Source organism: Aulostomus chinensis, chromosome 18 (genome assembly GCF_037954235.1).
Source record: "Aulostomus chinensis isolate RoL2024-O1b breed Wild chromosome 18, RoL_Achi_v1.0, whole genome shotgun sequence".
NCBI classification, from domain to species: Eukaryota; Metazoa; Chordata; class Actinopteri; order Syngnathiformes; family Aulostomidae; genus Aulostomus; species Aulostomus chinensis.
Genome location: NC_141337.1, coordinates 6,089,801 through 6,116,757, shown reverse-complemented (window position 1 = coordinate 6,116,757; position 26,957 = coordinate 6,089,801). Strand labels below are relative to the sequence as shown.

The following is a 26,957-nucleotide window of genomic DNA, read 5'->3' as shown; positions in this document are numbered from 1 at the left end:
AGAGAGAGAGAGAGAGAGTGGGTTCGTCCTTCGGTCTCCCCTGACGCCCCACCCCCCTCTCCTCCTAGCCAGCCAATCAGAGCAGAGAAACAGCCACTCCGGGGCTCGCGACCGGAGATCAGCAGCGGAGAGCGAGGAGGCAGTGGGGGGAGGGTCACGTGTGTACACATTGTAGGACTCGGCAGCAGCAGCAGTAGTAAAGTCTGCAACGGACGCCCCCCCCCCCCCCCTTTCAGAACAAGCCTCGTCCAAAAAAAAAAAAAAGTTGATAGAGGAGGCTCGTCTCTCTCTCTCTCTCTCTGTCTCTCTCTGTCTCTCTCTCTCTCGGAATGAAGTAAAAGCGGTTTCTGTTGCCGTGTTTGGGGGGGTATTTACCAGCGCGAGGAGGAGAACCGGAGAGCGTATTCCAGGACGTTTGTTTGTCAAATGCAATGCCAGTGGAAATGCTACATCCGAACCCAATGCCTCCGTAGGTTTGTCACCGAGCCAACTCTAAACATCTACGGTGAGTCCCCCCCCCCCCTTTTTTTCCCTCTTATATATATATTTCTATAATTTGAACCCTTTTTTTTTTTGGACAAGTTTTTCTTTTTTCTCTCTCTCATGGAGGCTGTAGAAATGTGAAGAAGTTCCGTTATGGGTGCTAGTAGCTCCGATGTGAGCCGCTTGAGTTCTGCAGCAGCGGTAAGAGAATAACACAGTTAAAAAAAAAAAAAAAAGAAAGAAAAGAAAAGAAAAAAAGAACCGTGACAGCTATCAGGCTCTGATCCGTGCACTCAAGTGTGATGGGGAGCCGCAGTGTCGGCAATAACAAATAAGACAGCACGTTGCCCTGGTTTGGCTTCTGTCCTGCGCTCTGTTACAGTTTTAACTTTAACAAGGCATTTATAGGAGGAAAACAACACCTGAAGCTGTTTTCTCACGGGATCGGCTTCCCTCAAGTGCCTAGGAAAAGTTTATTCAAATGCAAGCGTGACATGAACAAAGATTTAAAGTGGATTTAATCATGTCACATTTATGACCTTCCTGACTGGTATGATAAACCTAGGAAATAATGCTATATCACTGTAACGACTATTCAAACTTCAGTCTTGTGATATTTAATTATTCACAAACTACAACACAAACTGCGTAACAGATGAGCACCTGACTACGTTTTGCCTCCACTGAGTGAAAGCTGGAGTTTGATAAAGAAGTTCCGGCCCCTGACACTTTTTTTTTTTTTTTTAAGGAGAGATTTTGTTTTTGCCTTTGTTGTCCTCCCAATGTTGTCCTTGTGACCAAAGGGGATGTGTGAGTTTGTGCCATGGCTTAATGGCAGTAAGCCTGCTCCGTGCTGACCACTGAGCTCTTGACTTCCTTGATGCCGGTGACAGTTCAGCATGTTGTCAGGCAGAGGTCAAGAAAGCTGTCACTTCACCTGCGCTGTGAGATCAGCAGATTACTGAGGATGGCGTGTAGACAGACGACCTGCGTGTGCAGTTTGCCTGCAAAATCAACACAATCTCATGGGATTGTGTATAAATAGTGCTCTGATTTTAAGGGCATTTTGTGTCCTTGTAATAAACTTTCAAGGTGCCATAGGCTTCAATCTTTAAGAGATTCAGCGTCACGTGCGTTTGTATTATGGTTGTGACGTGGATTGGGAATATCGGAATCACAAGGAGAGACCGATGTTCCTCGCCATCAGCCCACTCCATATCCGACTTTTGTTCCGTGGAGAAGAAGAGTGCTGCCTCCTGCCAACAACAGTAACATAAAAGCAAAGCTGTGATATCAGAATCCGCATATCTGAATCAGATTGGAAACTTAAAAAAAAAAAAAAAGCATTGTTGGATCTCCACCTGCATTTCCAACATGGCGGTAAAGTAACAACTGAAGTCACTTTACTAACAAACGGTAAACAACAGAACCGTCATTCACGTGAGATGACCTCCGAAATTGCAGTGTTACCCATTTTTGTTGAAAACCAAGCCGACAATATCCATGTCAAAACATACATTCTGATGAAATATTTCAAAAGGGCGCCAAAACGACGCACTTGATGTGAGTTGTTTGGTTTGTTTGTTTGTGTTAACACAGTCAGTGTTGGGTGTACACTTGAAATCAGATCCCTCCTCCCTCTTCGTGAATGAGCTGTTTTCCAAGAATTATTGTCGACATTTGGAGCTGGAGAGATTCAGGGACTTTTTTCTTTTTTTTTTTTAACTTACCCATGTATTTCTCAGTGGATTACAAGGAAGTTGGTAGGTCTGTGGTAGGTTACTGGGAATTGTACACTAATAACTAGTGGGAATTGCTGTGCATCAAATGTCAAACCTCAACTTTGACACTCTTGCACACTCCTGATTTTTTTTTATAAATGTGAGTCATGTAATCTCGTTTCCTTTCTGTAGTATTCTCCCTGCTGCTGCTGCTCCACAGCACATTGTTGTGGACATGAGCAGTGAATCATGTGACATCACTCTGTGCTTTCTGAGAACGGCCTGTAAGTTCCAGTAAGGATATATGAGGGGTGTAGGCCCGGTATGTCACACTACTTCCATCCGTACACGAGATCTGGCTTTAAAATCCTGGTGCGTCAAGCACGTGGGGTTACGAGATCATAATTGGTGGGGCTGACGCACGGCCTCCCCCCTCTGGGAATATTTTATTTAACCGCATGGAGTAGTGCAAAAAGTTCAGACAGGGCTTGACCAAGTCTATGACTGCAGTCATATTAACGTGCAAGAGGAACCAAAACAAGATGTTATCCTTTTGGCAGCCTCATAGACTTTAGGGTTTTTTTTTTTGTTTTGTTTTGTTTTGTTTTTTGTGTTGTTTTGAATTACAACTCCCAGGATCCATCAGGCACAACAAAGTTATCAACAGTTTCTCAATAATTTTCATCACTGGTTAATTATGCTGTACAATGTGTGTAATTATTTACTCGTAACTGAGACAATAAATTTCCACAAATTTTCAATGTTGTGACCACAAGGTAAACGTTAAATTTAGCACGCACAGCTTGTGCGGCAAAAAAAACATTTTATTTGAAAATTAGGGGCCAGCAAACTCTCAAGTCTCACAAACCACAAAATTAATTTGAAGACTTCGGTCAGTGCCTAAATGAAGCATAAAATAACATAAACCACACAAGGTTCCAGTGCTACCAGACGAGGGCTAGGAATGTTTTTTCACCTTGCCTGTTTTTCCCTCAGCTGAGTGGAAAACGAGTGATTTCATTATCATGGGCTGTTGGCGTAATGCAAAAAGCTACAGTGACTTTCACAAGAGTTGCCCTGACCCTGAGTGAGGTGACGCAGACAATACAAGGTAGCGTTTGCTCACATTTGAACGCGAGAATCTGCTTTAACTGTAGCAGCAGCAGAGTAAGTGTGACTCCCATTTTGAGGCCTTGGCTTTAGTGTTCTGATAGTCGTATCTGGGCTTTTTGGAACTGGAAGAGGGTTAGCAAGTTCTTGACAAGATGGTGGCACGATGGAGGAGCAAGGGTTAGATCTCACTGAGACTAGGGGCTTGGGACAAGTGTGATCTGTAACAATAGTGACAATCAACCCCACCTGCCATTCAAACTGGCGATTTCCTTAATTTTGCATAACCACCTCCTCCTTCTCCTCCAACTCACCATCGCCGCTGGACTAAATAAGAAAAACCTCATGTGTCGCTAGTTCAACAAGTAAACATCAGATGGTAAACAGATTTTAAAATCAAAATGAAGAGCAACTGACATCACCAGACAGACCAAAACTGCACTTTGTACCAAACTCTAAACACTGCCTTTCTGCTGTAAAGGTGGATATTTTAATTCTTGGGTCGATGCTGATTGCATTTCTTTTAGCACCAGCCTCAAGTGGCCACTCTTGGAACTGCAGTTTTTGCCCCTGAAGCGTTGTCTTCACTTAGTTTGCTGCTTTGGTTGTCACTCGATTGCTATAAGTTTGAAATAAAAGGGTTGAAATCATAGGAGAATGGCCTGATATTTTAGCGTGAAGCTAAATGGAGATAGGTGATATCGCCCTTCTGGCACTCCCACTATGATTCTCAGTACATGAATGTGAGAGGGTTTACAGGTGTTTAGCCTCAGGCCAACGTGCGTTACACACACTGGAGGTTTGATTACCAGCTGTGACACTTGTCTCTAGTTAATACTTTGTCATTGCTTTGTTATTGTCAATGTCTTGGGTCGGATCATGATTTTTTTTTAAAAAATCATATCTGGCAACATTTCTTATTATCACGATAAATGTCAAATTATTATCGCAATCCTCTGAAGTCACGACTAACGGACACTTCACAACCAGGAATGTGTTCTTTTTTTTTTCTTCTTTTTTTTGCAGAACAGTTGGCACCCTGTAGCTAGGAGAAGCTACTAAGTGAGTCAAAGTGATAATGAAAGGGTAGCAAAGGTGTCTGTATACAGCAGGTGCTAATGAATGGGGATTTCCAGCCACAATGTCTGCTGTTCTCTTTAATAAATGCCTGCGTTTCTCAGTCATTTTCTCCTTAAGTGATAAAAGGAGCGTACAAACTGCTGTGTGCTTTCAATTTGCAACACATTGAGAAAAGACCAGCTTACTTAGGGGAGAGTACTTTAATTATTTGTTTTTTTAGCAAGCTGCTTCTGCTCGAGAGCCATGTTTTGGAGAGGGCTGACCAGTGCTCCTGTGTAGGTGAAAACAGCTTCTTTTGTGAAAAGTAACTCTACACTTTCGTCCTCCTGATTGTGTCTCTGAGCTCCAGCCCCCATTGGAGTCTGATTATGAGGTGGGACTGATCTCTTGTGTGTGCATCTGTCTCTGAGGACAGGCCAAAACAGCCCCTCTGTAGTGGTGTTACATAAGTAGAAGGAGGAATGTTTCCCCTTTACTGGCGTCATTACTCATCCTCCTGAAAACAAAACTGCCTTGCTGCACTTTATTCCCGGGTATTTTGGAGGAGTATTTTCCAGAAAATCCTGTTCAAATTGTGTTTATTTGCTCTTCAGGGAATGAACCTTTTAAAAAAAAAAAAAAAAAAAAAACTTTTCTGGGGTGAAGCCAAGCATGTGGAAATGTAGCCGCCAAATTAAGCCTGAAAAAATGAAAAAAAGCGAACTTGTGTGACTCATTGCCACAAGCCTGTAATAACCTTATGATCTACTTTTTCCTTGTCCAAAGCTATTTGAATAATTTATTTAAAATGACCTGAGTCAATAATGCAAGGCCATGTTACATAAGACTTTTTCTTCTTCTTCTTTTTTTTTTTTAAATTGCAGCCCCTTCAAGCTTGATCTCAAACACTTTGGACGTGTGCACGGTCATTTTCTTTGACCTCGCCTTGAACCCCCCCCAATGATTTAGCTCTCAGTGACCCTTCACCAGAGCCTGCTTCACATTTCACTCTTTATAAATCTACTCATCACCATGTGCCCAGCCCCCCATCAACTTGGCAGCAACCTGAACAGAAGGTGTAAGCTCTTTAGTGAGAGCAGTATAACTTAAGTAAAGCTAGGAACGGGTTATGGCTGCTTGACCATGTGAAAAGCATATGGGCAGCTTTGCAGGGGCAGCTTTGCACAGGCCGCGTCACCCCTGCATGTGACTGTGACAGGCAGAGCAAGACAGAAAGAACTTGCTGAGGCATCAAACAAATACAGTTTTGTATTCTTCCACTAGAACAAGGGCCTCATTTGCTCGGGCCAGCGTGGTTGTCATAGATGAGAAGTGGTGGGTTTTGAGGCCAAGTGAGCAAAATGAAACATAGTGTGAGCCATTCATATTCAGCCAGTCAGATGCACTGAAGTGAATTTAACAGTGTTACCCGGGACATAATAGCTAAACCACATCTGACATGTTTTTGTGTTAAGACCCTGCTTGCTGATCTCATTTGTACATAGACCAACAACAGAAATATTTGTAATTCTGCCCATTGAGGGAAAATACTTTTTATTTTCTGTGGCTCCTTTCAAACCTAGTACCTACCTAGTGTGATATTCTCGCCAATAACAGACAGGATTTGTTAGTTGTAGTCTAAGTCATGATCTCAGTTATTCATTTCAGTGATGAGACTAAAAATGATTCAAATTTGGCTGTTGGCCTTGGCCTCTCTGTACATTTCCATAGCGTCACACCCATTAACCAGCAACTAACCAGTTGATTTTTGTTTTTTTTAAATGATGTGGCATTAGGGAAATGGATGCATTGTTGTCGCGCTTTGCCAAACAACCGACCTCTCAAAACCCTTCTACAACACATTCCTATTCATCCATTCGCACACACATTTATACACCGATGAGGAAGTTTGTGAAAACCTGCAAAACTAAATGTAAACAAGTTCAAGACCACTGCAGCCTTCAGCGTTCTTCTGTTCAGGGGGTTTACAGTAATCTAAACCGGAAGTTCCATGTCTGGTACGCCCTCCAGTATAATCACCAAGTAACATGCAACATGCATGTGCTAGTATGTGAAAGTGCACGCTCAGGACGCAGCCAGTTACGATGGGTAAAAAGCAACTTTATCTGCTTCAGACTGTCCTGCAGTTGGTGGTCAGTTAGCTCGTCTGTCCTGGCTAGTTTGACTGTTTACTCATCATTGCAGTCGCTCTTGATGATGTAATATAGCTTGAGCCCCCTGTACTGAGCTAACTCTTTGTGTCCTGTATAACTGAAATAGCCCCACGCTGATCTTTGTTTGGCGTGTCAGGCTGCAAGCCTGCAGTGCTGTTAGCAGGGTTGGTGTATGCTTCAATGAATACAGAACTGGGCAAAACTGTTGTGCATACTGAGCTTGGTCATAACACACACTAATCTCATGTCCAGTACTCAAGTTCACAAAATTTACCGTTTAGTTTGGATATTTTTTTATTTAAGGGGTGAATTATTGCGTTCACTCAGTACAACACACTCACTTCCTAACTTTGATTGTTCTGCTAAATTAAATCATTACACAGTTTGGTTTTTAAATCAACATTACAGTTTTTTCATGTAACTTTTGTGTATTATATGAAAGTGCCAGTCAGTCCTTAACACATTATTGTAATCTGTGTTGAAGCAAGGGGGTTGTAATTATCTTAAATCAGAGCGGTAATTTAAAACAACCTTCACATTTCTCGTCAGTGCTGTAATTAACTCGTTTCTCCTTAACTCTCCTTGCAGTTACCTGTTGAGAGTGTGTGACCTGTGCCAGAGCCCAGCGATGTGGATCTGCATGGTTTACAATGAGACAGACACAAGTGTGGACTTCCGGCTCTGCCAGGACTTTGGCCTCATCCTGTCAGTATTCTCCCTCATCTACCTCCTGGTCTGCTTCCCATTGGGGCTGTGCTACAATGGGCTGCTGGTCATCGTCAACCTTTCAAACAAGGTGTCTATGACCATGCCAGACGTGTATTTCGTCAACATGGCCATCGCAGGCCTCGTTCTCAACCTTGTGGCACCCGTGGAGCTGCTGAGCTCCACCTTCACCCGCTGGCATGCTTGGGAGTACAACAATGAAGTCTACATCACACTGCTTATCCTCTTCAACATCTCCTCTCTGGTCATCATGTATTCCACCACTCTGCTCAGCCTGGACTACTATATAGAGCGGGCGTTGCCTCGTACATACATGTCCAGCGTGTATAACACCAAGCATGTGTGCGGGTTCATATGGGGTGGTGCTGTGCTTACTAGCTTCTCCTCTCTGCTCTTCTACGTTTGTAACCACATCTCCACCAAGATGGTGGAATGCTCCAAAATGCAGAACAAGGAGGCAGCGGACGCCATCATGATGTTTATTGGCTACGTGGTTCCAGCTGTGGCTGTGCTTTACGCGTTTGTCCTCATCTTACGCATAAGGAAGGAGTCAACGCCTTTGGATCAGGACTCGGCCCGCTTGGACCCTTCTATTCACAAGCTGCTTCTAGCCTCTGTCTGTGTGCAATTTGTACTGTGGACCCCATACTACATGACCCTGTTGGTACACACCATAGCCGGTGCACCAGGGTACATTAGCAACGCGCATTACTTCCCTACTTATTATTTCTTGAGATGCGTGTCTAAACTGCTGGCATTCTCCAGCAGTTTTGCGATGCCTCTCATGTACAGGCAGATGAACAGAAATTTCTCCAACAAGCTGCAGCGGCTCCTCAGGAGGCTGCACTGCAGAGACCAGTCGTGCCCCCATGAACGCTCGACAGTGCAGCAAGTGGTGACGTGAAACAACCCCCCCACCCCTCTCCTGGGAGACCACTGACGCACCGCCCACTCCCTCTTTCCACCTCTTGGCTTAGCCAGCACTTATCTCTCCCCTACAGAGCCAGTATCTGACAGGGCTCCCTTGCTGCTCTGGACTGTGTTAAGAGCGACATAGCGGACTGTGGAATTTCCTGTCACCCTCCAGAGCTTGATCTGTTTCATCCAGCTCTGCAGTGAGAGGACAAACCATGCAAAAACCACTTAAGTGCTGATTTTTTTATTTTATTTTTTTTGGTCATCTAATGAAGCTCTCCACTAAGATACTTCTTCTTTGATTGTGTTAAGTTTTATTTCTAAAGAGACCTTGCATCAACAGAGCCACTTCAGCAAACCCACCCTCCCCCAGAGATCGTCACTATTACTTCCCTCAAATTAGAGGCCTTGATCACTTGAACGAGAGGACGGTTCTACCTTCTCTGAGCTTCTTTTTTTTACTTCGGTGTTTTGAAAGTGATTCCTGATTATCATAGCTCCTGTTTTTCCGCATTGTAAAGGTGGAACACAAACTTAGTTTCTTGTGAAAAATGGTGGCTTGATTTCAAAAGCTATATTTATTCTGATACCAGTACTACTCTTTATCTAGAGGCAGATACTGGTACTGCTAATCTTAGAGATATAGAGATATATATATAATTTGAGGTTTGAGGCATATAGAGATTACTTTTTCACACGTCAAGTTTCACAGCAAATCAATAATTGTAATCAGTGGTAATGCCCAATGATAAATCTATATACTGTACATCTACACAACTTTGATGCCTCATTTCCACATACGGATGTCTGTAATAGAAACATTTGCTAGTTAGCGTAAGGCTTAGAGTCTTAATTTTGTCGGTCATTGACATCTACATGTGTCAAATATCCGCTTGCACTTCAGAGATAGCGACACAGATAGAAACGCGTGTCATTTAACTCAATTGTAGCCTGTTAGCTTGTTTTAGCTGACACACTCATTATGCTGCAAAATTTAAGCCTTTTCAACATACTGAACCGAAAATAAACAGAGGGACGAGCTTTGCAAACCCATTATGGAGGTTTTGATGGGCAATGAATGGACTTATAAGTGTATCGGTAGATTCACAGGCTCCAAACGTCTGTATGTGGAAAAGAGGCGTGAAACTGCGTATGGCTAAATGCTTGTATTCAGGGTTCAGACATAACCAGTTTACCTCATTATCCAATAACCGTTGAAATCATTAAAAGAATTTAGGCTGAAAGCAATCACCTCATCCCAGTATGTGAGTTGTTAAGCTATCATTTGCTGCTGCAGGAGTTACACGTGCTTCATGTAGAGGTCAGCGAAGTCCACACCCCCTCATAGGGAGGACCCTGCACAAGGGGGAGCAGGTACATTCCTAAAATTGTCAGAGCACTCGTGAGTTGTTGTTTTGTTTTTTTGGGGGGGGGGGGGGGGGGCAGTCTGACTGAGTCACTCAAGCTGCACCATCAAAAAAAAATTGCAAAGTACAAAAGGCCAAGCACCTGCAAACATCATGTTTGTGTCAGAAGTAGAGTTTGAACCGTGATGCTGCTCCGATGTGTCCAGGTAATCAGCACATTTCTGGCTAAGCTGCTTTGAGTTCCTGCCTGCCAGTTTAAAAGAGACTAAATGAGAAAGCTTGTGTATCCTGTCAACAGTTGTAGCAGCGAGGTGGGGCATTAACATGGAGAGAAATAACAAGGCTCACCCCATTTATGAAATAAGTGGTAGCCACTCACAGTATGTTTGTAGTTTTTAATGCTAAATCTTCAGATGACTTCCGCGGCAACGTATGAAGTTTCGCCAGATGTACTAAGATATTTGATGCTATTCGCACATGACAACTGTTCTACAGCAAAGTATCACACATGCTCATATACTCTGCAACTGAAACAATGAAATTATCCCTGCATAGCCCCATCTTGTGATTTCTATCCACAATCAATCAGTAGTTGATTATCAGCTAAAAAAGACTTGAATGTATCGTCAGTTAATCATTATGTGAACTCAGTTCAAAGTCCTAATGTTAATAGTTCATTTAGGATTGGAAATGAGCTTTTTTTTTTTTTTTTTTTTTCAGCCCCAAATTGGAGTGCAATGTACTGTCATTGATTGCAGCTGTGCTTTTATTGTATTTCTCCAAATGTCCAGTTTTCTGATTTGGGGCTATTTTTCCATTTTCGCGCGTTTAATCCAGATAGAAAGAAAATGTTCAGTAGTAAGAAGCAATCATCTCAGTGAGGTGAAGAAGAAAAGAGTAAAACTCCACCATCAGACCAATACTTCTTTCTTGAATTCGATTTAGCTTAGGAAAAAAAAAATCAATAAACCATTCATCATGTATCGTCGTTTCGTCATCAGTCTTAATTGAACCTCTTTTAAAGTCCAGCCGAATGGAAAAATGCTCTTTAAACCAGTTTTGTTCAGTTCCTCTGTCACATTTCTCAACTTCTCAACCATATTTCCCCGAAAAATGTGTATTTTTTTTTTTACAGGAAAAGCCTTTTTTTTCCTACCTGTCAAACAAAATATGCTGCATGTTTATTTAAACATTAAATTAAAAATAAAATAGCATCAACCCGTCTGTCAGTCATCAACGTGAACTCGTTACCAAAATCTACGTCAGTGTGTCCTTGGCTGTTCGTCACCTTCAACCCTGTTTTTTTTTTTTTATATTATTTATTCGTTAATGAGAGAAAACAGGATGCAGTCCAGCTCCAGATTATGTGGGTACAATTTCAGCTGGTCTTTAATTCACTAATGGAACAGAAGCATGACGGTAAACAATGTCAAGAAGGTAACAATCTTAATCTGCGTCAAAATACACAAAATGAATGACAATCATGATCATGAATAAGAGTTGTTGCCATTTCTCTGTACCCTGTTGGTACAGCAACACCTTTTTGGATAATACTGAGTGGATGGTTGCATGTGTCATCAAATTTGATGAGAAATTTAGCCCTGGCTTCAAGACCTTAACCTGTGTTTTAAAAAAAACAAAAAACACACACACACACACACGCAAATATATACGATCAGAAATTTAAGTCAAGTCCCTGAAACCTACCGAGTGTGTTCAGATTTCTCCTGCGTTACAGATGCATTTTAGCTACTTCAACGGCAAAACCTCAGAAGTCCAGATGAATCCACGTTTCAGATGTGATGTGTATGAAACTGTCTATACAAGTGTATAATACAAAATAATGTGTATATATTGTAAGAGATTTACAGGAGGATACCGCGCTCTTTCAACAATACAGTATTATTTTTCTGAGATTCTGTAAGTAATCTACTCTACTGTCAACTGAGTCAAAGACTGATTAAACAATAAACTAACATGATATGGTTTCCTTCTTTTCTCAATGCATGTACTGTTTGTTACAACCGTTAGGTCAACTTGGGGAGAAGGATGACACGCCCCCCCCCCCCCCCCCCCCCCAACTCGCCCTGCTGCAGCTGATTGCATGTGGTGGGACTCTTTACCACTCTGACTGCAGAGAATAGCAGCATTCCAGGCATTCTGGGAATTGTTATGTCTTCCTGTGGATGTAAAGTCCGGCTATTCTCAGTGAAAAACAATGTTACATCTGATAAGGACCGTACTCCGGTTGCTGTGTGGCAAGTCAAACAACAGGAAGTCAGAGGGGTGAAATCAGAAAGTCATGACCTAACTTTGTGGTTGGATTGGTTGCTCAAGTGAGTATTCACAATATGTAAGAGCACAACAAAGCAGCAGGAGGAGGTCCTGAAGCATATTCACTCCATCTGGAAATGATTCATTCAGTCATAGGACCCAGCATGGTTGTCATTTCCCCCTCTGAGGTTCGGACTTCCATGGACACAACACAAAGAATCACACAGCTATCTTATTCTGCATTTATTTTTATATGAAATACTGCTTAAGAAATATGATTTTTTTTTATATCAATTGCACTAAATGTTCTGATCACAAAGTCCAAGAGCAAATTATACAACTTTCCGGTATCACAGAGGAAGGTTTTACCCACATCCATTTTTAATAATAATAATAAGTGTTTAAGTAATTAACATTCTTTTATTTAAGAGAAATAACATATGGGTGGATAACTACTCTTAAAATGGAAAATATCATGGATGAGATGTAGGTCAGAGATGGCACATCAGCCGTTTTTCCATTGATGAGAGTGGGACGCTAATTAGCTTTAGCTCGGGCCGAAGCCAAAGGGTTTCAGCTCTCTGACGTCACTCACCAGTCCTCTTAGATTACATTTATTCTTGTAGTAGAGCAGCCCAGGGTGATGGAAATACTGCAGTGATATATGTGTTTAGTGGACTACAAATTTGTCCATGTCATTCGTTCCATCTGCTTTAACACCTACTAACTGTCCCGCAGGGGTCATACGAGGAGTTTGTTAAGGACGCTGAGTCACAAATAGACCCGTCAGCTATCGTGTGTTTTCACCTGAGGACCAAAGTGTTCAGTTTCTCTCTTAATTAAGAGAAACACCTTCATAATGTGACTACCTGCTAGTGTAAAGCACAAAGCAGCCACTTTGACTAGCTTAGCATCAGGGGTCGTTTTCGTGGCTTGATGGGCAAAGACTAATGTAGGGCCCTTCTCCACTGATTTTAGTTAAAAACATAATCTTTGGCACAGTTTTTTCACTCAATACTGTTAACTTTAGCTCACCCAGTAAACCTCTTGTGTCATATACGAGTTGCTGCATCCCTGATGTCGAGTCTTTCGTCTTTAGAAAGTTGTCAGGTTATGAGGTTTGTTTTTTTTTCTTAAATTCACTTTAAAAAAAAAAAAACCTTGTGGGTTTTGTGCTGATGCTGCATGCACATGCATCGTGAGGTCAACGTGGAACAGTCCGTTAAATGTGCAGGTCATAAATATTTGCAAATGTAGTCATTAAAGGGTCCTTTGGCAGACGAGTTGCCCACCAGTGTTGCATGTTAAAACCCGCTATTCTTAGCTGGAAAGAGCTTCTTAATGAAGGTTTAAAGGAAAAGGAAAGAAGAAGAAAAAAAACATCCAAGCCTCCAAAGCTCACAAACACATTTGATCTAATTCATTTAATCTGCAAAAACTGAAGCGTTAAACAACAATTTTTCATGCCAGACTTGGATGAAGCAGTTGCCAGGCAACCAGTTTAGATATCCAGCTGTTTCCACTTGTTTTTAGATCATGCTAAGCTAACTGTTTTCTGGCTGTGGCCTTATATTTTAGTCACTATGAAAGTAATTCCAATTTGTTGATTTGTAGATCAGCAGAAAATTAATTGGTTTTTTTTTTTTATAGTTTTGCATAATAGCTTCAGCATTGGTCTTTTCTTTTTTTCCTGTAGCTCTCCTTTAGCTATTGAGGAGTTTTTACAGGCATTTCAAGAAAATCACCTGGTATTTTGGATAATTTTTGTACCTAACTGAAGAAAAAGAGATTTGTCTCTGCTATTGTAAAAAAAACAAACTAAAAAAAACCATCTAGACACAAAAATAAATGTAGTAATTGAGCTTTGTTCAAGCACAGGTTTCATTGTTTTTCTCAGGTTGCATTAAATCAAAGTTTACCAGGAAAGCTCTTAACTGAACAAGCATCTGTCTGGGATTGAGGTTACGCTGACATAGCACAGATTTTAATGTGCCTCATTGGACTTGTTGTTGTTGTTTTTCTCCTTTAGAAGTTCAGCCAGACCAAAAGTATGAGGGTCAACTTCAGTCGCGCAGCATCGAACGTCAGACCACCTATGTAGTCAGAACATTTGGCGTGTGGCTTGAAGTGTTTCCTTTGGCTGTCGACCAGATTTCACACAAAATGTTTTGCTTTTTGTGCAGAATATAAAGTCAAAGAACAAGAGCGGTAAAAAAATACTTAAAAAAAACCCAAAACAACAGGATAAGAGTGCAATTTGACAAAATTATCCGATTAAATTGTTGGTTTGAGAGCACGGAGAGAAGACCACATGTTCAATCCAGGTCATGCTTGTTCTTGGAAGAGCATTATTCAGCGATTGGTCCTCTCAGATGTACCTGATGCTATGTTACGGCCCTGAGCCCACTACTCAGGGCCGTAACACGCTACCCTTGACATACTTTGAAATCTACGGCCGTAATGATTCCAGCAGAAGGAAGGCGCTTTCATCTTTGACCCACCACATCACTTTATATCTGGAGAGACAAGTGGAACATGCATGAAAAATAAACAACCCTTCCTCCCCTGACAATCACGTTCTTTGTCCCCCCCCCCCCCTTTTCAGAAAAGAAGAAATTAGGGGGAAAAAAAACAAAAAACACACTAACGATAAAATTCTAGCATCAGCTAAATATCAAACACGGCCCTGGAAGCGCAGCCGAGGAGCTGGACTGTTCTGGCTGCTCCATTCAGAGGTTGTGGTTGTGGCTGTGGGAGATGGAGCCAGCAGCACATCAGACTGGTAAGTGGAGGCAGATGAGGCTGTTGTACCCCTCCTCTGCTAGACCTCCCACTTTCACTCCCCCAACCACAAATAGTTAAACCACACAACTTCCCATTAATAACATCAGTAATGCTGTCTTGTTCATTAGACGTCACCAGATTCTTCTTTTTCTCACGATAAAAACTCTCCTTCATACAAGTGTTTCACTGGATTTCTTGCTCATTATTCAACAAAAACCAAACATTCGCTTGCCTTTTACCGCATAATAGAATATTTAGATGTGTATACGACTGTCTAGACAATTTCATAAGACAAAATCCATGACGCCCTGACCTTTTAATGCTCTGATGGTGCAGAAAATCACTTTCATAAACCATCCCCTCGCTCACATCGCTCATTTGTCTAGTGTTTGAGCAGTGACTCAGACCTTCTCCCTCCTGTCAAATATTATTCACTGTTTATGCCAGTGGGCCACCCAGTGGACATAAACAGGGAGTGCAACCTGAAACTAAAACAAATAAACAAATCAACAAATAAACCCAGATAGAGAGGTCTCACATGTCAAGGCACAGCATGTAAGTTCAGAATAAAAAGAACAAAAAGTGATGATGATGATGAAAAGTGAAAACCTAATGAAATCCATGGAACAAATTCAGATCAAGTTGTCAAAATTAAGAACTCTCCTGCACCACATCTCCCTCACTAATAATCCAAGTAAATAATGCAAACACATTTCCAGCAGGGATTAACATATAAAAATATACACAACAATAAAATGTCATCTTTTATGATGCGATAATGTGTTCGACTGTTGTTGCCTGGACTGCTTCTCATCAACTGATGACAAGGCTAGAAAAGCACATCCATCCATCCATCATCCATCCATTTTCTTCTGCTTATCCTGTTAAGGGTCATGGGGGGGCTTGAGCCTATCCCAGCAGCCTTCAGGTGAGCGGCGGGGTTCACCCTGGACAGGTCACTAGTCCATCGCAGGGCCAACACATAGAGAGACAGACAACCATTCACACTCACAGTCACACCTGCAGTCAATTTAGAGTATCAATCAGCCTCGTCCCCTCTTGATGTCTTTGGACTGTGGGAGGAAGCTGGAGTACCAGAGAGAACCCACACAGGAACAGGGAGAACATGGAGACTCACACAGAAAGATCCCATGCTTGAGCTGGGACTCGAACCCGGAACCTTCTTGCTGAGAAAAACACATAACAAGGTTGAAATTTTGAGCCGAATTTACAAGAACAACATGTCCAATCACAAATGATCATGCTTTTTAGCAGTACGATTTCTTTTTTAAGTTTTAAGAAGTTTCAAGTGTGAAATTAGATGTTTTCAAAGGGAGTTTGGCATTGCAGGACAGAAAATGCCAAATTCCCTTTGAAAACCTGAGATTTTGGGGACACCTGTGCTGTAGGAGCTAATGTATAATAGCAGATACCACTGTATATCATTTAGGGATCATAAGGATAATTACATATCAGTTATTTGACTCAAATGGCAATAAATTAACAATATTTAAATCGTGTGTTTTGACTGGTAGTTGGTGCTTCAAGAAGACGTGCTGTTTTTGTGCCCAATCATGTTTCCTACACATTAGACGCTTCACAGTGGGTGAACCTCTTTGCACGTGGTGAAAAAAATTGCAGTTGAATTAAATGTGTTTGAACCATGTCATAACACACATCTGTCAGATTCATTTATTTAGCATCCAAAATAGACAAGATAGATAGACAAATGGTGAATGGCTCAATTGGGTAGAGGACAAACTGACCATGTAACCACGGCGACCAGTTCCTCACTTGGCTGAGACATTCTTCTCGGGATCAGGATGAACATTTTCCAGATGAAACTCTATTTTTAGCCCTTTTTTTGTTGGTGTGTTTAGGTACGACAGGGTAATAACATGACTCTGTTCTCTTCTGGACTTCAAACAGTTCTATCACATAAAAAGTTATTTTAACTGTAAGATCTACGATTAAGTTCTATTTTTGCCTGAAGATAAACCAAATATTATAAATTTAGACATTCTTACGTGCTGTGTTTGAGTAATGCTCCCTTTCTTATGACGACGCGACTCAGGGAAAGCTGGAGTCTCCTTTTCCTGCTTCTTGACTGTTTCAAGCACCTCTCCAGTCGACTCACCTCCATCTGCACTTTCCCCTCATCTGTGTGAAGTCATGCGGACTCAGTCACAGATTTCAGGTAGCTGACCTGGCTTGCTGTGCGACCTTTCACTTCCTCCTCTTGTCTTTTTTTTTTTTTTTCATCTCAGTTGCTGACCTCCCTCTCATCAAAAACGAGCGCTGCCATACTGACCTCGTCCATTCCTTCGTGCTCTCTCTGCTGCTCTGCTGGCTGTCTAAAATCAGCCTGTCCGAGACGTGAGGCTGTGTGCCATCTGCACTCAAACTGGCAAGAGGCTCTCCACTCCACCCCCCCCCACCCCCCAAAATAAGCCAGTGTTTGACCCATCTGTCGGATGTGGCCTTCATTATTTAATCATTCTGACTCCATTTGGGCTTCAAATCACTTTCATTTCAAGGAATTCCCTTTTCTTCCAATCTTCCCTTAGGCAGTAATTAAAAAGCCAACAGCTAAACACAAAAAATGAAGTCTGGAGACTCCAAGCTGACAGGTGATGTCATGACATATGATTCAACGGACACTACCTGTGGGCAGGTAAGTTATCTTATGAAGCAACACATTAGCAGAAGCAGCGCAAACTTAGCGCAGAGAATTGATATCCAGGCTGAGACGTGACTTGTCGTCCTGAATATTTGAATATTCAGTGATGCCACAACCAGTTTTGCCTTCATACCTCTGAAACGTGATAACAGCACTGACTCTTCTGTTCATCTTGAGAGAACTTCCTCAAATTTTTGACAACAGAACAAGAGAGATATTAAGATATCACCCTCTCTCTCTCTCTCTCTCTCTCTCTCTCTCTCTCTTTATATATATATATATATATATATATATATATATATATATATATATATATATACACACACACACACACACACACACATACACGTACTGACTGCATAGAAAGACCACACATCATAAATTAATCTAATTAGTGCAGTAATTAGTGCTAATCTTGCTCCTTGGGCAGGAGCAAAGAGTCTGTTCTGTCTCCCCCTCATTGACACTGAAGGCTCCCAGGCAAATATTTTAATCTTTGTCTGCACTGAATTGAAATATTGAGACTGAACATGGAGGGAACGAGGATCAGTGTCATGTAGGAATCAATATCCCGTGCAGTCTACGGATGGGGAAAATAAGAAAGGTCACATACATGTTTACTCATCCCTTAAGAGTAAGAGGTAGACAGAGGTGGAAAAATTCTGCAAAAAAAAACTAACAACAACATTTGTGCGGTTTCCATGGCAACAACCGGTTAAGACAAACTCCGTACCTTTTTTTTTTTTTTTTTTTTTGCTGTCCAAATTGTGATTTATTTTAAAATAGGTCAGGTCAACATCTGGATCTTTTTAGATTCTCGGGAGACACCTGGGCTCACAGAGTCTGATGAGGCATCGGGACCAACTGTGGGTGACAGATCTTGTCTCACCCGTCTCTGTCTCCCACCCTCCTCTCCTCTCCAGACAGGGTTGGGCCAAACAGCAGGTGGTGCAGAAGAGAAGCCTGGACATGGGATTTACAAATCTCTTACAAGGCTCTCTGACTTCTGCACAGGATAAGCATGGAGGAGCAACAAATCCCACATTTGAAAAAGTAAGTGCTGTTTTGAATCACTACATCTCACTTTTTCTAGGTACTGCGTTGTGCTTTACATACAATACAAATAGTGTTCTACAAATGGCATTTTACAGTAAAATGGCATATGATAGACTGAATTTACTCTATGCATTTATTAATTTTCAATCAGTATGTTGTCGTTTTGAGTCAATTGCAGATGGGATATTCCCTCATGCCACATAAATCCAGCTCCTTGTTTCTTTTTTTTTTCTTTTTTTTTTTAAGAACACGCTTGAAGTTTTGCTTTTGAAAGGATTACCACAGCTCAGATCAATCGAGGTGATTTGGTCAGAAAATATATGCAAATGAAAACATGCTCATGAGATTAAAACAAACTTTTCAAATGCGTGGATGGTAGGAGCTTAGGATTTGATCATATATCTATTTATCAATCTCTTTCTGCTCGTACCTGTTATCATTTTTCATTTAGCTATCATACTCTAAAAAAAAAGAAAAAGAAATTCTATTTCTTACTAGTGCTGATATTGACCATTTATTGGAGAATATGGTTTGATTAAAAATTATAAAAAATTATAGGAGACATTTTGCTTCCATGTGAACTTCTTGTTATGCTGTTAGTGTTCACGCATTCTGCTGAATCAGGCTGTGAAGACGTTTGTTACTCTTAGTGCATTAATATTGCAGAGATTTTCCTCCGGTGGAGTTAAAACCCCTAAGGACTGTGGATGTTTGCAAAGGTCATATTTGCCATACAGAATGCAGTTTCTTTCTGTCAACCTGGGGCCTGAACGTGGTCCTTGAAAAACCTTGCTGTGAAAACGTCCTTAACCTAAACTGAGATTGAGCGTGAAGCCATGAAACGGTTTGTTCAGTGTTAACAACTCGTAATCTTTTTTCGTTCTTTTCTCTTTTTTTTAATCTCACCATTTCATAGTCAGCAAGTCTGGACAAACCCGGTTAGTGAGCTCCAAATGGCTGCGGGTTTTAAAGGAGGATTTCAATGCATCTGTTTAAGTCTAAGTTTGAATTTTAATGTACTTACTTTAACGTCTGCCGTCCATTTCAGACGTCCTAAAAAAATGACAAAATTACTTCATCCACATTTTCTTTTCTTCTGATCAAGACTTGAAACACGTACTGCGCTGTTATGGTATTTCAATTTAAATTCACATATGTTTCAAGTCTTTGGGCCTTATTCTCTTGTGTATGCTCAGGTGTTTTTTCTCCTCTCCACTCCACAGCTCAGGTGTCACTGTAATAGCGTCTCTGGCCAAGGCTCGCTGAATAAAGATGCATGGACTTGGAAAGACAAAGCAGCGCTCAAATCAGGTGACACAAAAGAGGAGAAAGAAAGCCACCCTCTAATCTCAGGTCCACAGATTGAAGAATCTGCACCATGTGAGTCATCACGTTAAAAAGAAAACAAAACAAAAACAAAAAAAAACAAAAAAAAGAGGCCAGAGGTGATTTTTAAAACATGGAGGAGCTTCTGTTTTGTGTCTGGAATTTATTTGTAGATGAATCTTGACGTCGTCATGGAGTCAAAGCAACCATAAACTATTCACCTTCGCCTGACTTGTGTCAGCAACGCAGCATAGATGATTCAACCTCTAGAGAGACACACCTGGGAATCAGCACGCTTCAACAATGTAGCAGCTACAGGTGACTTACATGTGGTCTCCGATTCAAGACAGTCCAACCACAGTCAGTATGGAAGTGCAGACACCCTCTTTGGTCTGGATATACGTCAACGGCACAGAACAGCTGAACACGTCGTATGAGTACAACAACGCTACAGATCTGATAGAAAACTCAGACAAATACCAATCCTACATCGTTGGTCTGTTCCTGTCCTGCCTCTACACAATCCTCCTCTTTCCCATCGGATTTATCGGCAACATCTTAATCCTGGTGGTGAACCTGAACCACAGAGAGAAGATGACCATCCCTGACCTTTATTTTGTTAACCTGGCTGTGGCGGACCTCATCCTGGTGGCCGATTCCCTCATCGAGGTCTTCAATCTGAACGAAAAGTATTACGACTACGCTGTCCTTTGCACCTTCATGTCCCTTTTCCTGCAAGTCAACATGTACAGCAGTATTTTCTTTCTCACATGGATGAGCTTTGACCGATACATTGCCCTGGCAAGCTCCATGAGCTGCAGCCCGCTGAGGACTATGCAACATGCCAAGCTCAGCTGCAGCCTCATTTGGATGGCTTCTATCCTGGCCACCCTTCTCCCCTTCACCATTGTGCAGACACAGCACAGAGGAGAGCTGCACTTCTGCTTTGCCAATGTCTTTGAGATCCAGTGGCTGGAGGTAACCATTGGCTTTTTGGTGCCCTTCTCCATCATTGGTCTATGCTACTCTCTTATTGGGCGAATACTCATGAGGGCCCAAAAGCATCGTGGTCTGTGGCCACGGCGGCAGAAAGCCCTGCGTATGATCGTGGTGGTGGTTCTGGTGTTCTTCATCTGCTGGCTGCCAGAGAACGTCTTCATCAGCATCCAGTTGCTTCAGGGCACAGCTGACCCATCGCAGAGGACTGCTACCACCCTGTGGCATGACTACCCACTCACAGGCCACATTGTTAACCTGGCAGCGTTCTCCAACAGCTGCCTCAACCCCATTATATACAGCTTTCTAGGAGAAACCTTCAGGGACAAGCTCCGTCTCTTCATCAAGCAGAAAGCCAGCTGGTCAGTAGTCAATCGTTTCTGCCACCACGGCCTCGATTTACAACTTCCTGTCAGGACCAAAGTGTCAGAGGTGTGACTGCTACCAGGATGAAGGCCACAAACGACAGCTCTTAATATCAGTGATAAATCACCCTGCGTGAAATATTACCGCTGCCTTCTTTCATCACTGTTTTTATTGTTGAACTGACTCAATAACCCTCCTCACTGTCTGAACAAAAACACCAAAGCACCAAGAATGTACACTCAAATGATGGAAAGCGTGTATATTTGTAGTAGATAATGAATTCACGTACAGTACTTAAAAGCTACACGCGGGTGACAAACTAAAGGAAAACATAAATGAAATAAATGATTCGTATTTTAATATCACACTATTCAGTGACCCTCGCGCCCTATAGAAGGGGGTCAATGTCATCCAGGAAAACAACACTACCTTTGGATTTTTTCCTTTAATTTGTCAGCCGTCTCTATTTCCATGTTTATCCAAATGATGGGTCGTGTTTCTTAAGTGTATTTAGTGTCAATTATTCACAGAGTTAGCTGAGTGGCAATGCAAGCGACAGTAAATACAATGTAAAAAAGGTGCAAAAATGTCAACATCGACCTCTGAGGTGCAGCAAATGGGCAAAGGTCAAATAGTTTCAGAAGAGTTTCTGTGTAAGAGATATAATAAACAGCTATTTTACAGTTTGATATCAACAAAATAAATCTGTTCTGATTTTTTGGAGCATTCATCAACAGACATCTTTAAAGAAAGCGTCATGCATTGGCTGAATAAGGTGTCAATTTGTTGGATTTCAGTTCAAACTTGCACGTACTGTACAATGCATAAGATTATTTTTTTAACATAAAACAACGGTATTTAGCGAAAAACTATCCTGCCATGAGCTTCAATATCACTATGAAGCGAACTGACTGTCAACGTGTATCAAGCAATAAAGCGCCGCTGCAGTTGGGATACAGAATAGGTGAAGAGGAGCTGTCTACAATCTTACTGTGCTTTGTGTTTCTCAGCTCACTCTTTTTGTTCTATGGAAAGAAAAGTGGCATTATGTACAGCTTGATATTCGTTGGAACATGTTTTTATTTTTAGAATAAAGAAATTGTTACACTTTTCCAGGAATTTGACGATGTTTTTGACTCTACAGTCAACAAATTTTATTCAAACAGTGTTTGAAGCCACCAGTCGTTTTTTTTTTACATACCCACCTTTCACCCAGTGTCACGTCACCTGGGATAAGCTCCAGACCCCCCCCCCCCCACACACACACACACACACACACACACACACACACACACACACAACCCTTAACTGACAAGCGGTATAGAAATGGATGGATGGAGTTTTCATTATTCTACCTGTATGGAACACACCAACTTTTTCCACAGAGACCAGCTGAGGCACCAGTTAGCTTTGCACAATGTATTACAGTAGATGGGGTTTATAGCACACTTCCAACTTGCCAGCTTCCAGAGCCAACAGTTTTTGACCTGTCAAAAAATACTCCTCCTCATCCTCTCTTGCAAAGTCAGCCATGGTTAGCGGTAGTATTCGCTCCTCTTGTCTTCAAAAAAATGATTTGTTTTGTAGAGTTGCTGCAATTAAAAAATATATATTTCTGGCTACATGTATGTATGTTATTCTAGAAATTCCAATGACTTGCACATTTAAATTTTTATTTCATGACAAATGTAATACACAACCAGACTTCTTCTTATATAGGAACAGGCTGTTTTGGAGAAAAGTGTATTTGTCTTTGACTATTGTAGGAGCTATGCAAGATTGCTCAGCCGCTACCATTCATTGTGCTAAGCTAACTAGCTACTGCTGGTCTCTGTGAGTCTCCTACTGCATGCAGAGAGAGAGAGAGAGAGAGAGAGAGAGAGAGAGAGAGAGAGAGAGAGAGAGAGAGAGAGAGAGAGTGTATTACCCCAAAACTTGACAGGATTCTTTAAAATCAAACAGGTTCATTTTTGCTTAATCCTGCAGACAGAATGGTTTAGTTACATCTTTAACTCTTTAGAATGAATGTATCATCTGTCAAGAGGGTTTTCTGGGGTTGAATTTCAAAATTTGACAGCAGATATTTATATCGCAGCAGGCCAGTCAGGACAAAGATGACTCCATTTGTCAGTTTAAGTTAGCATGATGGTAAAGCAAAGAGGCAGGTGTTGTTCTGCCACCAGAGGACCAGACGGTAAACACATCAGTCCCAAAAAGGAACACCTTCAATCTCTATTCTCTACCTGTATTTAGCTTACAGCACACTGATGAATGGCACACAGAGAACGCATTTAGCCATTTTCCCACACAAAACATTCTTCATCTACAGATTTGGGGCTGCTTTTTCTCTTATCTTGAACTGAGTCAACTCTCTTTTATATTCTAAAATCAGTCTGAGAAGCTGCAGAATCATTTGGTCTGCAGATCACTCGACTTGCAGACCAAAGCATCACTTACAATGCGATTAAATCCTTTTAAACATAAATGCACTGATGAGAGGTCAATTTAACGCTGATTACCAGGCTACACAGGTGCAGTGTAAAAATGTCGGTGCTGTTGATAGCAACGGTTCCATGAAACCCGCCATAAAAATTTAATGGACCCTTCGTTTATCCACAAGTGCAAACCTAAAATGTGAAAATAAAACATACTGCACAATGCTCCACCGTACATTCCCATTTTTGACAAAACAACCAACCAAACGATGCGGGTGGATGTATATTGTACCACAGCCTAGAAGTGATTATTCAGCCATACGTAAGAGTGTGCATCAGTGTCTTGTGGGCCTGCAGTGTGCCTGAGTTGTGTTTGTACTTGAAGCAGCCAGAGATAATGTTTGTGTCCAAACCACATGCTGTTATTGCAGCTGTAACAGTCCCAGTAGCCTGGGAAAGCCGCATGGAGGATTATTTGTGCAATTGTTTATTAGAGGTTTACAAAAAAATGCAAAAACTGTTGTCCTGTAATGTTGACACCGAAGATGATCCGGCATGAAATTTCCACTGCTCAACAATTTCCTCTGTATCCTCGTTGTTCAGAGAATCATTCGGATGCTCTTGTTCAGTTTTGCCCTTTAATTTGTTCTCAAAAGCAGTTGATGTTGTAGATCTTAGTGCATTTAAGCAGCACATGAAGTGGTTCACGCCCAGACATACAACCACACGCATCGAAGACGCTGTGAGAAGAGCTTGACAGCAGATTGTGTGTACAGCTGAGTCTACTGAAGGAGGTTAAAGGTTTGTGGTAACTGACGTCACTGCAAGGAAAAAGGGTGTGACCCCCCCCACACGCTGACATTCACCATATTTCCTCTGAGTGGTGCAGCATTAAACAAAACATACAATAACTTGGGTTCTCTTGCATAATATGACTCAATCCTCCGGGGGGGATGCACATGTTCATGCAAACAGATGATGATGTTCATGGCTGCCGAGTTGAACGTCACGCACATTAAAGTACAAAATACACAGACACTGACCAGTTTGTGTAGTAGAACAGATACAGAAATACAAGATAGATAAATATTAGAATGTTATAATTATACCCTGCGACGGACTGGCGACCTGTCCAGAGTGAACCCCGCCTCTCGCCCAATGTCAGCTAACAGTGGTATAGAAAATGGACGGATGGGTAGCTGTTATGATTATAATGAGACATGGATTCAGATATGGCTGCACGGTGGTGCAGTGGTCAGCACTGTCGCCTCACAGCAAGAAGGTTCCGGGTCCGAGCCCTGACTGGAGCACGGGGTCTTTCTGTGTGGAGTCTCCATGTTCTCCCTGTTCCTGTGTGGGTTCTCTCTGGTACTCCAGCTTCCTCCCACCATCCAAAGACATGCAATTTGGGGACGAGGCTGATTGATACTCTAAATTGACCGTAGGTGTGACTGTGAGTGTGAATGGTTGTTTGTCTTTGTATGTTGGCCCTGCGATGGACTGGCGACCTGTCCGGGGTGAACCCCGCCTCTCGCCCGTTGACGCTGGGATAGGCTTCAGCCCCCCCCCCCCCCGCGACCCTTAATGTACTGTAGGAATAAGCGGAGGACAATGGATGGATGGATTCAGATATAATTTTTCACAGCTACAAGTATTGATGTCCTGGATTTAATCACATCACTGCAGTGCCTGTTGTTGCAGGGGCTGTTGTGGTCACCATGACAAGGCTCCGCCCCCTTTTTAAAGTATAGAATCCTGAAAGCCATCCAACAATACTTACCAAATACCAAAAAAACAAACAAACAAACTTGTGGCATCGGAAACAACTTCTTGTGGCCAAAGCTGCCGGGATGATTGACTAAGAAGAATGTCAGTCAGAATCAGAATATGAACTAAGAGAAGAAAGACAGCTTTTGGTAGCCAAAAGTGAGCCGGATTCACCTAAACAACCAAGAATCTGCGACGCACACGCCAACTTTGAGATGAATGGCTGTTTAGCTAATCAAGGGAAAGACAGACAGACAGAGATTCCTTTCTTAATTAGACAGATAGACTATATTGAATTACATTCCCAGTACTTTGTTCCCTCATGCGTGGTAATGAGGGTGGATGAAACATGACATCTTTACTCATAGCAAGGCCAAGTTGAATTAAGAACTCAGTTTCAATGTCAGAAAAAGGGCACTGTTAGTTTCACTAATGTATTAAATTAGAGAGTACAGATGTACAAATCAACTAAATATCATAATTGTTGAGTGAACGTCCAAAAAAGTTACAATTCCGGAGATTAAGCCTCTGAAAATATCTTATTTAGCATTTTACTTGAAACAAAGTCAGATGAAATTACTTTTTTTTTTTTTAATACCTCTCCTTTGCCGTGTGAGGCGCCGTATGAAAGATGGAGGTGAGTTTCAATGATGGAGTTTGTGGATCCAGTGGCGTTTTAATAGTCAGTCACAGGCCCTTGCTACTTTTCATTTGTTAAATAGTTGTAAAACTCACAGGCAAACGTAAAGGGCGACCAATGACTCTGATAAAATGACAAAGTATGCTGATGACAGGTTTCTGTCTAGAGTGATAAACATCGCTGAGATTATCTTCCAGTTCATTCGCTGTTGACATGTCCAGGTTAGCATCACAAATTAGAGATTCTTTTTTTCTGGTTTATTGCCAGAATTAGTAGAAAGTTGATTCCAGTGAATGAAACTGACAAAAAAAAACAAAAAAAAAAAACCTGAACTGCCGTATCAGCTTGAACTGCTGAAAATACACAGAAAACAAAGCAAGCACAAAATAAAGGATATTGCTAAGTGTTTGTGTGTGTGTGTGTGCGCGCGTGTGTGTGTGTGTGTGAAACTAATTACGGCTGGGTAGTGCGGGGCTTATGCATAATTACAAGCTGGCGCACGCGGTGCACCACACCAAGTGAATAATGGATTAAAAGTATAATTGCATTTGTAAATTAAACACCCTTACAGGAAAAAAAAAGAGTTCTGTTGAATCGCTTCCCACATCCAGAAGGAAAGAGAAAGAACTCAAAGTTCACATACGTCAGTAATGATGAGAAAGAACCCGTCCAGTTGTTTATTGAGAAGATTTTATCTGGAAGGCAATAAAACCCAATTAAGGCCTAAAGTAATTTGAGGGTTAGATGGTGGAGCGGCTTTATAAGAGAACTTATTTTGGTGTGGACTACATGGGGCCCCTGTGAACCATAAAAACAGTAAAAAATACTCAGAATACGTGCTTCATGTTGTCATCATAAACAAGTTGAGATGGTACTTTATGATTTTTCACACTACATTTCAGTTAAACTAACCAGCAAAGTTGCTGTTTCAACTCTGCCATGCATTCTAAGACACTGCTAAATATTATTCAGCTGCTGCATATAATAATAATAATAATAATAATAATAATAATAATAATAATAACAACAACAACAAACATAATAGGGTCTTCTACCTTCTGGCTCAGGCCCTAATAAT

General features: G+C 41.6%; 2 protein-coding genes across 2 annotated transcripts; both read left to right on the top strand.

The window, feature by feature from the left end:
• Positions 1-253: 253 nt before the first annotated feature.
• gpr146 (G protein-coupled receptor 146) lies at positions 254-11,561 on the top strand. Its single transcript, XM_086185668.1, has 2 exons — positions 254-505; positions 7,136-11,561. The coding sequence occupies exon 2, from the start codon at positions 7,176-7,178 to the stop codon at positions 8,175-8,177; it is 1,002 nt and encodes a 333-aa protein (XP_086041794.1). The 5' UTR covers positions 254-505; positions 7,136-7,175; the 3' UTR covers positions 8,178-11,561.
• Positions 11,562-19,669: 8,108 nt separating this feature from the next.
• Positions 19,670-22,148, top strand: gper1 (G protein-coupled estrogen receptor 1). Its single transcript, XM_086184785.1, has 2 exons — positions 19,670-19,729; positions 19,849-22,148. Exon 2 carries the CDS (start codon positions 20,003-20,005, stop codon positions 21,107-21,109), a length of 1,107 nt encoding a protein of 368 aa, XP_086040911.1. The 5' UTR covers positions 19,670-19,729; positions 19,849-20,002; the 3' UTR covers positions 21,110-22,148.
• Positions 22,149-26,957: the final 4,809 nt, after the last annotated feature.

What these genes read in the sequence shown, in the direction of transcription:
- gpr146 (XM_086185668.1), top strand. Translation starts at nt 7,176, where the DNA reads ATGTGGATCTGCATGGTTTACAATGAGACAGACACAAGTGTGGACTTC.
- gper1 (XM_086184785.1), top strand. Translation starts at nt 20,003, where the DNA reads ATGTGGTCTCCGATTCAAGACAGTCCAACCACAGTCAGTATGGAAGTG.